Source organism: Rhea americana, unplaced genomic scaffold (genome assembly GCF_003343005.1).
Source record: "Rhea americana isolate MKP2758 unplaced genomic scaffold, rheAme1 scaffold_8, whole genome shotgun sequence".
Lineage (NCBI taxonomy): Eukaryota > Metazoa > Chordata > Aves > Rheiformes > Rheidae > Rhea > Rhea americana.
This window is the reverse complement of record NW_028186978.1, coordinates 11120462-11131546: the sequence shown is the minus strand read 5'-3', so window position 1 is coordinate 11131546 and position 11085 is coordinate 11120462. Positions and strand designations below refer to the sequence as shown.

Sequence of the window (11085 nt, the reverse complement as noted above, 5' to 3'; positions counted from 1 at the left end):
GGGGCCCGATCCCGGCAGAGAGGCCAACCCGGGCCTAGGCCCAGCGTTCAGAGGGAGCCGCCGAGGCCCTCGGGCCTGCCCAGACAAGGCGGCGCCGCTTGGGGTCCGCCATGCGGCCTCCGCCGCCTCAGCCTTCTCCTTCCACCTCCCATCGCGGCCGCCCCATTGCCCGAGGCTGCCCAGTCCCACGAGGGGCGGCCAGAGCCGAGGACGGGCAGAGGATTACGCGAGAGCCGCTGTAATCCTCCCCCCTCCCCCCCCGCCGCCGCAGGCCGCGCTGCCCGGGCCTCGCCGCCCCTCACCCGTCGGCGGCGCGTTTCTTGCTGGAGGTGTAGTCGTCCCCCAGGTCTAGGCGGTGGCGCTTGGACATGGCGGCAGCGAGCAGCCGCGCGATGCGGCGGGCGGGCGACCGGGGCTGGGTGCGGCGGGCGCTCTCCGCTCCTGGAGCAGCAACGGCGGCGGCGGCACCGCGAGGCCCGACACAGCCACTAAAATGGCGGCCGGAAGGAAGCGCCGGGGCTGCGCGAGGCACTGGCGCGAGCGGGCGCGCGCGCGCGCGCGGATCGGCAGCAGCGGGGGTGGGGGGTGGRAAGGAGCGGGCGGCGCGCGCGGCCCAACGGCCGCCCCGCCCCCCGCGCCGTAACGGCTGCTGCGGGTAGCGCGCGCACCCCGCGCTCGGCCCCGCAGCGCCCGCGGGAAGCGCGGGCCGCGCTGCCTCGGCGGGCCCGGCGCCTTCCCTGGCGCCTCGGAGCGGCTGCGGCGCCCTGTTGGGCTCTGGCAGTCCGGGCCTGGCCGTTGATGCCCTAGGGCGAGACCCGTTTMCAGAGCCTTTCCTGACCGTGTGGGCTGGGGCAGGCATTTCCAAGGAGCGTGTTTAAATCAGATAACTCTGTTGGCAAACACCTATTTTAGGCCATCACAGACTTCCTTAGACTTGGATGGGGAAAAGTATGATGCTTCACACGTCGCCTGCAGTAGCAGAAATTATTAGAAGACCAGTGACATCCAAACTACCAGCTGTGAAAGCACATACTATTTACTAATTTACATTTTTAGCTATTCAGACATCAAAAGTATTACTAGAAATGTATGAAAAGTAAAAGTGTCATACAGAGACCCAGAAAAACAGTTCCTAGTTTCTGCTACTTTCTCTTGCAATTTGTGTCTGTGTAAGATCGCCAGTACAAGGAAATCCCATGTTTGCAACAGAAACCCCAGAGGACCTGTCTCCTATGACAAAGTTTTCTAAAGGCGAGCACAGCTACTCTGACGTTTAGTAAAACAAATCCTAAATCAAAATAACACACAAGTGAAAGTGCTGTTTCCTCAGTACAGTTATGAATTTTGCCATGTAGCTGTAACGATTCCTTCTCACTGGCAGAACTGCCATCAGGAGTCTGTAGCTTAAGCCTGCTCCGAGGAGTAGTCCTCGGACTTGGGTTTGTGCCCCTGAGCTCTGTTCCTCATCTCCTACCCCGCACACATGCTTTGGAAGAACTGGTTTAACCATCCACGCATGCAGAATTTGTACTCTAACAGAGTGGCTATCTAGGGAACATCAAATGTTGGACATCTTCCCTATATGTCCTGCCCTATTTCATGCTCCCCCAGCACCTTCCTAGTGATTAGAGTTCATAYCTTAGACCAGTCATAGTTTTGAGATGCAGTTTGAAAGCACTACTATTGGTACAGCTCTCTAGATAGATGTGTTGAAAGATACGTGCTTTGCACATTTTTTCCCCATTGCCCTTCACAGTCTTCTTGCCAGAGATTACTGCAGCCTTCACTGAACTATGTATATGAGCCCTCCCTGACATTTTCATCAAAAGCAGTCAGGATAATTCAGATACTTTAATTACTAAATCTTTGTTAACTCTATCTGACTATGAGGGCAAGAGAGCATTCACAGAACAGCTCTGCTAGCAACTCTAGCAGTGGTCAGAAAAGATCATCTAGCAGCAATGACCTCGTAGTACAGCTAGCTCAGCAAATGGACATTTGTCCCAATGATTTTCTGGAGTTCTATAACTAYGCCTATTAAAATAGTTAGACATAGTAGACAAGTTTTTACAGTATACTCTTTAGTAGAAGAGCATTCCTATTCCTAATTATGGATAATATAACACAGTGGTATCCTAATCTCTACTAGAATTCTAGACACTACTGTAATAAAAATACTATTTTGCTACTTAGCATTATCAACTGAAATAAATATTTCTTGAACTTTGATCTTGAGTTTTTCATGCAAAGCCAGGAGTCATTTTCCAAGTTATATTACCAAAAAAAAAAAAAGGAATATCTATTTTAGAGTTTGCCAGAGGATAAGTATTACAGCAGTTGCTATCCCAATTATCAAGATTATTTGAGGTGCTGTGGTAGAATACAGGTAGCTGTGTTCACAGAATGCAGCTAGTGGAGGCTTTCTACGCATCTCACAGTGGCTTTTAAATGATGGCTGTCTTGAAGAAATGAATACTGAGATAGAGTGTCTGAAGAGAAGACATTTAGCTAATCAGAGAAGGGAGCCCCCCCAAAATGTAGTGGCTGTGTCTCCCTAGAAAATGAAAAAAGAGGAGAAGAAGATGAAAGACAGGCTCATTAGACAGGATGAGTAGCTACCACTGTGCTGTGCTATGTGGCTCTCAGAAGAGAGCAACTTTCAGACAAGGGGAGCTTGGAACTCTATGTTCTACATCTTGATTATGCCTCCCTGTACACAGTAGTATAAATACACTCACGATCTTGCTTCAGGTTACCAGATTGCCAACACCAACACAAGATTCTGCTTTAGAAAGTGGTAAAGGAGGAAGTCTCATCAGACATGACAGCCTAAAAATGGTCCGGTGGCTAAATCTCCCCAGCAAGAGAAAAAAGAAAGGAAAAAGATTCTGTGTGTCAATTGGGGTCAGCAACTACTAGACTGCAATGCCCCAGACTGATATCCCATGTACTAATTATCTATATATTAACAATATTTGCAGGCTCCCTGAGCAGAACCTCCACCCAACTGTGCTTTGAACTATATGACTATATAATAAACAATCTGGTCTTATCCAAAGAGTTTACAATCTAAGGCCTTCATCCTGCAAGCACACACATGCCTTATTCTACTAATGCAAATAATCCTTTTAACTTCAAAAGGATTACTAAGAGTAGCAAAATTAAGCATGTAGGTAAGTGTTTACAGGATCACAGCCTAAATATAAGATGAGACAACAGGAAAAAAAATTGGGAAGCACAAATTGACTTAATGACAAAGTGATAAGCATTATACCCCTAAAGGATGAAAGAAATGTGTAAAATAGGGCACGTTTAAGCACATTTTCTGCCTTTTCAAAGGCATTTATTAAATAAGAGGGTTGAGTTTTTTTTTCCCCTGAGAAGTCTTTTATATTCATCTACAAGAATGAAAATGTTGGATTACTGAAACAGGAGATGTTTATATTGATTGCCCTTTGACTATCTGTCTTTACTCTCCATTTCTTACCCTAGTTAAAAAAATATATACTCCTTGATATCAAAATTGTCTTAGACAATTTCCAGTGAGAATTTTGTTTTGGGTGTGGGCATACTTACTATGCTATTTGGTTTGAAAGGAGCATTAATATCTAAAACTGGTACAGTGGCTTAGGAAAATAATGTTACCTCTAAAATATTATATTATTCTGATTGTGTTGCATCCAGAATCATTTGTCTTACACAAGCTTTACGTCAGAGACCTACTTTGCAACCAGTGAGATTTCTGACAGAGAAGTCTGGCAGATTTAGTTGTCATAGTTTCAGATATTACTGCCACTAGCTAATTGCTTCACTCATTTGCTAGAGATCACCAAAGGCAGAGTCTACAAAAGGCAAGAAATTATGATATATCTAGTCTAGGATTTTAATAGAAATACACCTTCTTCACTAGTTTAAGCCAAAACAGGAGATTGAAGTGAATCCACACATCTTATTTTTCCACTGTTGCAATAGAGGCAGTAGTAATGAGCATGATGATAGGACAGACAGCTGGAGCAGGTTCAATCTGCTAAAGCTTGCATGTAGAGCCCTAAATCTTCTGTAGTATATATGCTTGTATGACCAACTAGAGGTAGACTCAAAGCTACAGGCTATATGTTCCCCATGCCAAAGTGACATTTACTCTGCCAGTACTTTTATTTATGGTTTGCTTTTTTTTAAAAAAAATAAAAGTCTAACCCATATTTTTAAAAAACTGTAACACATGATACTAAATTTGAAAGCAGTCTTGATAATTATCACTGCAATCTGCTTTAAGAAATAAATATATACAAGGGTAATGCCATTAGCAAAATACCCTGAAGCCTTATACACACACACCCATTACAGGCAGGCTCTTCTTCTGCCCTGTCCTCGACCCAAGCCTGTGTGAGTAAATAGAGCTTATCTTCAGGTTCTGTCACATCATCAGAAGAATACTTTAGACAAGAGCCCATAATCATAGTATGTTTAAAGACCTTAGACTTCCATTTTTTTTTCAAATTTAAAAGTATGAAAATGAATACATCAAATGATCTGTTTCTGTAGTGAAGAAAAGAAGCAGCTTCTCTATAATTACAGAAACTAAACTTTGCAACACTTCAAGTATGTATAAATCAACTTTGAATTGCTCTGAGAAGCACACTTTAGAAAGCCAGCAGCATTGCCAAGGCAGCCAACTGTATCAGCAATAACACACTGTCTAAAATTTGTGAATGGTCATCAAACATCATCCCATATAGAACACGTCACATCAATTCAGTTTGGAGGTCAAAAAGACCGGGATGATTTTGATAGTGTTTCATAAAGAAGAAAAAAAAGGAGAGAGAGAGTCTGCAATCATTGTGCAAGCACAGATGGGAAAAATCACTTCTGGCTATCAAAACTACCTGGAAAACCAGAAGCAAATGGCTCAAGTAAATCACCATACCTCATTGACCAAAAAGCAATATGCATCTCTTCACAACAGGGACAGATGCCAGGCCACCAGCCCAATGACATGAYCTCTATCTTAGTTGGGTAGCATTACAAAGCAGAAAAATGTAATCAAGTACCTAACAGCTTCTTATGTTTCTCAGCTTAAGGCTCTGCACCAGATAGATACAATAGAAAGGAGCAGCAGACGTGAGAAAGTAAAATGCTGAATCTTAACACCACTCTTCCCTGCAGCCTGAACTATAAAATGTGCATTCTCTATTGTCATTGTAAGTGATTTTAAAAGTAGCTGTATCTATTAGAACATTAACCTGAGGGATGATTCACTTCTGAAGAAGGAAAAATATTGTTGTCTGCAACTACCTGCTATTCTAACACTCCTAGTCATTTGCTAAGACCATACGTCACCTTTAGTCCACTCAAAGAAATCTTACAAGAGTAGATGTTTGTTAAGTACTTTAAATTTTAAGTACTCTGAATTTAAGTTGAAGAGATGGCATAAATGCAAAATATCATCACTGAGTAAACTAGATTATGTATCTAATTTACATTGATTATACATTGAATTCACATGTTGTTCTGGTAAGTTCTAGGTCTTCATGGCTGAAGTAACATTGCTTTAATATTTTCCACACTTGGAAACCTCTGAAGCTATAGCTAACATGTTGCATGTGAGGGCAGTTTATCTTTTAAGCTCCTTACAACCTAACTTCTTTCTGGGACAAGTCTGAAATCTTGGGAGAGGCTCCTTAGATATAAAGTGCTGTTAGGGAGCAGTACATATTTCTTGGGGAAACTGTTTAAATTCAGAGAAGATTAGGATTTCAAGCTTGTTGACTTGTATGATCTTCTTCTGGAATATTGRAAAAATGAGTAAATTTTAGTTTTTCAGTTAACACTTTTTTGTGAAAGTTTGATTCCTTTTTTTTTGTTTGAAGTAATTCATATCAGCAGAGGGAAAAATGTATTACATTGGTATATACTTTTCATTCCTTTTGTATTTAGTACAATCATCTTTTACTCACTATTGTGGTAGCTCCTTAAGGCTTTTTTAAAGTCCTCTCTTTTAATACAGTCTATAAAACACTCATATTCATGCTTAAGGTTAGGCATGCTGGATCTACCAGTGGTACAGCTTTACAATAAGTGAGAGGCACTTGTTATTTGCATAGTTTCTATTGCCTATACAGAATATGCAAAGTTCCAATAAGTAAAGATCACAGATCTCCTGAGGTGTGAAATAGGTGATGTAATAACCTCTACTTGATGGGCTACCAGTGTCCAAAGTGTCCAAAGTCCTGTCTTCATAATAAGCCCTGGACTATATAACAAGGTAGTAGCAGTAGAGTATTATACAGAATAAAAATTCATCATAACCTAGAAACAATGTATAATAAACCATAAACATTAACTTCCATAGCTTGCCCAGATGGACTAAGTTTTTCAACAAATTAGCTTCCTTATTCTTCTCCCAGACAATCAATATTTTTTTCTAACCAACTATGTTAAAAGTCCCCTTGCAGAACAGTCTTCACTGAAATCAGGTTTACACTTCTGCAGTTGTGTCAAAATGGACTGTAACCTCCTCTTTTTGATGGTCTGTTACCATAAAGCATTGCAGAAGTGCRGTTATTTTTTAGTGTGTCATCTCTTCAACATTGCTGGGAATAGTAATTTTAGTATAATCTGAAAGCTGCAGAAGAATCCTAAAGGAGTTACGAGCAGACATTTGGCTAAGTTTTTTGCTGTTGGTGGTGGTGGTATTAGATTACATTACCTACCCTGTAATCATATCCTTCTCTGGAATTAGTGAGATTGCTCCCAAAGGGAAAGCACAAGGTGCTGCTCAAGCTGCTCTTTCTTGCAAAAACAAAGGAACTGACAGAATACTCCAGTGAGTGACTTCCTTTGAAGAGCTACTGAGCAACCTGTCTCTCAACTGAAAATAAGGGGAACTCTGCACTCACAGCATTTTTTTTAATCATATCAGCCACATCTAGATTAATTGAAAAGACTGTCTACTTGTCATGAGGCTGAGGCTCTTTTTTTGTACTTAGTGTGGTGGTGATCTTGTTGGCTGTGTAACCTCTGCTTTTGGCAAAGGTGAGCCTCTTCCTTGTCTTAGAGCTGGACCTGCTCTAGGTGCATAGGATAGTCGATCTAGATATGTGCAGGTTGGATTTATCATGTGAGTGCTTGCTTTCTACTCAGATCTGAGGAACACTGGGAAGCAGAATGTTGAGGAGCATGCTGCTGAGGCAATGGATCTTGCTTGGACCTGGACTGCAATGCAAATAACTTGTTCAGAGGGCAGCAGCCCCCTTTCAGGCCTCATATTTCCCTGGGCCCCATCTTGTACTATGTGAGTGAATGTTTCCTTGCTGTAGGAGACGGCTCCAGAAAAGAATACAGCTGGGAGTCATCTTTTTTTTAGGTCATATACAGCCTTCAGGGATTAAACAAAGCAACCCTGGTTTAAAGTTCTTTCTATTTTCTACAAGTATGTAATAAGGGAACTATTACAATAAGAAGAGAGGCAGAATTAAGCTTGCTGTAGGTCCTTTGTAAATGAGTGCTTCCTTCTGCAATTTTAGCAACCGTTTTTTTTTTTTTTTTTTGAAGTAACTTGTGTCTGTGCAATGGTGTATGAAATATATAATATAGGGCCCAGTAGTATGTTATTTTTAATACACAGCAGGTAATTTCATGGAAATAAATGAGGTTGTGGGTATGACATTGTGCTGCAGCACTATCTAAGCAGCCTCTGACATTCCCAATCCTGACTGCTCATTCCCATTTCTGCAATACCCTGTCGCTTGTTASGGCATGGTCATGCAGTGCACCAGGCTGTGAAACTGATATGGCTAAAAAATAGTCTAGCCACAACAATGTAAAAGCAGTTTCTTAGCTTGTTTGGTTTCCTAACAGAGACAACAGGTGGAGCAGCAGAGGGGCATGGACAAGCAACCGGATATGGGACAGAGAGTCAGCTGCCAGTTCCCCTGAAAAAGATCCATGTCACTTGACAGCCTGACACTGCTCACAGTGAATAAAGCTTAGCCMTTGAATATACCTCTGGAGGATCAGGACCAAAGAATTATGTATTTTTTGTAAAAGCTATTTTTTTTCTGTATGTCTTTTTCCATACGACTTGACTGATCCTACATTTTGGTGACATTCTGGTTGATTTTGGATACACATACATGAATAATAGTAGTTATTCTTGGAAATCTATTTATTCAGGATTTGGTGCAGAAATATGCAGATATTTGACATTAGGTTTATTTTTCCCTAGATTCTAATGGAAATTAATTAATACCTTTTATTAGCAATTTTATAAAGAAGAATCCTAGAGAATTTCCTTTACTGAAAAATTTTTAAAAAGGGGAAATTCTGCTCAGYGTCATCTGTGGGAGAGGAATAGGGTAAGAACCGAATCTTCAGTACAAATATTCTTTGAAAAATATTAGCTATGACAAAACATGTTGATCTGTAGGAACAGGAGGAGAATCTGGCTGAAACACCATGGACCTTGTGGAGGATGTTATCTCAAATGAGACTCTTACATGCTCATTTTTTTTAATAGTGCTTTTACTTGGACACTTAAAGAAAATGGAAAATCTAAAATAACTGGAACAAGATATGGGTAGCTCTGCTGTTGCCTATCTATTGACAGACATTTATACAACAGGTAGTTCTAATATCCCTCCTACACATCCTATAACACTAAAATTCTCCCATAGGTGGAATTTTTATAAGCTCTGTTGATCTACTTTTGTCAAATAAGCCACATTATCAAAGAGCTGATCTTTAAACTGTTTAAAGTTAACATTTCTCATTTGGACAGAAATGAGTTAGGGAGCACACATAACTTGCCTTGTTAGGAGTCTTAGGATAGTCTAGTAGAGGTACATTGCTAGGAAGCTAAAAGTAATAATGTCTTAAAATCCTCAGGATAGATCTGGGAGAGGTTGTCTGCTTTATGCTTTAAAAACACCATTGAACAATAACCAGTGCAGATTTTGCAGACAGCCTCTGGTAGCTTTATTTGTAACTACAGTGCCTCCCATCTCTAATTGAAACTAAATGCCACCATTGGCTGATGCTGTGGTGATTAATACTATCAAATTAAAATGTTTTCAGTAGTTAATACTGAGAAATAGCTAATAGATAGGTTCATAATCTGCTTTGTCATATTTAAGATAGAGAACAGTGTCAGCGCTTTCAAACAGATCTGCTACTTGATTTTTCTGAAACACGTTCTGTTTCATAGGGTCAGTTTGAAAAATGCTGATTTATTTCAGCATGAAGTTTTAAAGATATATTCTGTCCTAATAATCATGCATTTACAAAATCACTCAGTTCTGCTCATGCCTATGACCTGGCTGATTCCTGGAGGAATGCTGTTTCTTGAGATTTATCTCAGCTCCAACATTGTGCTCCCTTTGTGGGGAAGGAAAAAGAGCAGGGTATATAAAAGATGAGAATGCCAAGGGAAAAAGCAATAGTGGTGTAGGAACAGAAAAGCACAAGAGCTGACAGCTACAAGAGGATGAGAAGGAGAAACAGAAAGATGAAAGATGAAGAAAAATCCAGCCTTCTGAACAGAGCTTCTTCCCAGACTTTCAAAGGGGATACTGTTCTGAAGTGAGGATGAAAGAGTCACAGGAAGTAAGACTGAAAGACAAATCATTGAAAGAAAAGGAAGGGTATCACCTTTTGGCTTAAGAAAAACCCTAAACATTTAGGATGCAAGCCTACACCTTTTCACCATCAAAATGATATGATACTGCAAACCTCAGACTAAGTTATCCTGTCTCTTACCCATTATTTCCTCCTTTATCCTAATGCTCTAATATATACAGCTGATGGCTACATAGCCATGCCAAAGCTTTGCTATTGGGTGTGACTGGGTCCCCAGCAGTCTGCATTCATCCTGGATACATGTACAGGCTATATATGTACTCCCACACAGCAATATTTACTTCTGATTTGCAAGTTTGCAAATAATTTACAAGTTATCTATGTTGCAAAATCAACTCTATACCACAAGGGAGAAACAGAGAGAGAATATTTCATCAGAGGAAAAAGAGCATACAGAAGGAAAGGAAGAAATAGAACAAATTAAGAGAGAGGGCTGCACATGGAATTGGTCAGGGAACAGTCAAGTGGCCATATGTTCTAGGTACAAAGTCACAGATGTCTCAGGAGAAGAGTCCAGATGCTATGTAGTATGCAACTGTGACTTTGTCATTGAGGCAGGTGAGAATAAGAAAGAAAGAAGAAACAGGAGAAGAAGAATTCTTACAATGCTAAATCCTGTACATATCTAATTACTGTAAGTTGAATCAAAATCAGAATTAGACATTAGCCTAAATTCTGTTTGTGCTGTTGTTCAGTGAATGTGGCATTCTGAGTTTAATTTCCTTGTCTGTTCTTTCCAGACACTTGTGAGATAATACATTCCAATCCGCACAAATGTCACTCAGTCTCTCCTCCTAGCTGCCCCATTCTCAGTGTACTGTGTGCCATACGTGGTTGTCAGCACTCAGCAACTGCATTGTATTTTTCTTTCATTAGCTTTCATCTTGATCAGATAGATCTGCTGGTATTGCCCGCAGCTCCATAAACTTGGGCTGCACTGAAATTTTAACAAGGGCTTTTAATTTTGAAGAGGAGATAAAGAAATGTTTCTTTGTCCATTATTATAGTGTTCTTGTATCTTCAGTATTAGAACTCCCTCCCACCACTGTGGATTCCATATTCCTGATTAGGTCTTCCCATACAGAAATATGCACACATTATGTGCAGGAAGTCTGACATATCTCAGGTGCATCATACTCACTGTGCACATGCTACAAAGTTGATCTGCTCATGAGCAGTGGATATTTTTCTTGTGTTTTCCAGACCCTTGTTAGCTGGAGTTATTGTGGAAGTCCAAAAATTCTTGATAAATGGTTGAAAAAGTAATAGGGACTAGTCAACACATTAAATAAATATCCTTCCACGTACATAGATGAGTATGTCTAGATCAATCATTTTGACTAATAGTTATATTTATTGGAGTCTCCTGTTTTTGGAGAGGAGATGCACCAAGTAGGTGAAAAGGGAAGGGAAGGGAAGGGAAGGGAAGGGAAGGGAAGGGAAGGGAAG

At 40.9% G+C, this 11085-nt stretch overlaps 1 protein-coding gene across 1 annotated transcript in view; it reads right to left on the bottom strand.

Moving 5' to 3' along the window:
* DHX15 (DEAH-box helicase 15) overlaps nucleotides 1-527 on the bottom strand; it is a 53243-nt gene extending 52716 nt beyond the window's left edge. The window contains exon 1 of the mRNA XM_085322682.1: nucleotides 303-527. Within this exon, the coding sequence (XP_085178808.1) occupies nucleotides 303-370 (68 nt within the window). The 5' untranslated portion in view covers nucleotides 371-527. The remainder of the gene's footprint in view (nucleotides 1-302) is intronic.
* Nucleotides 528-11085: the final 10558 nt, after the last annotated feature.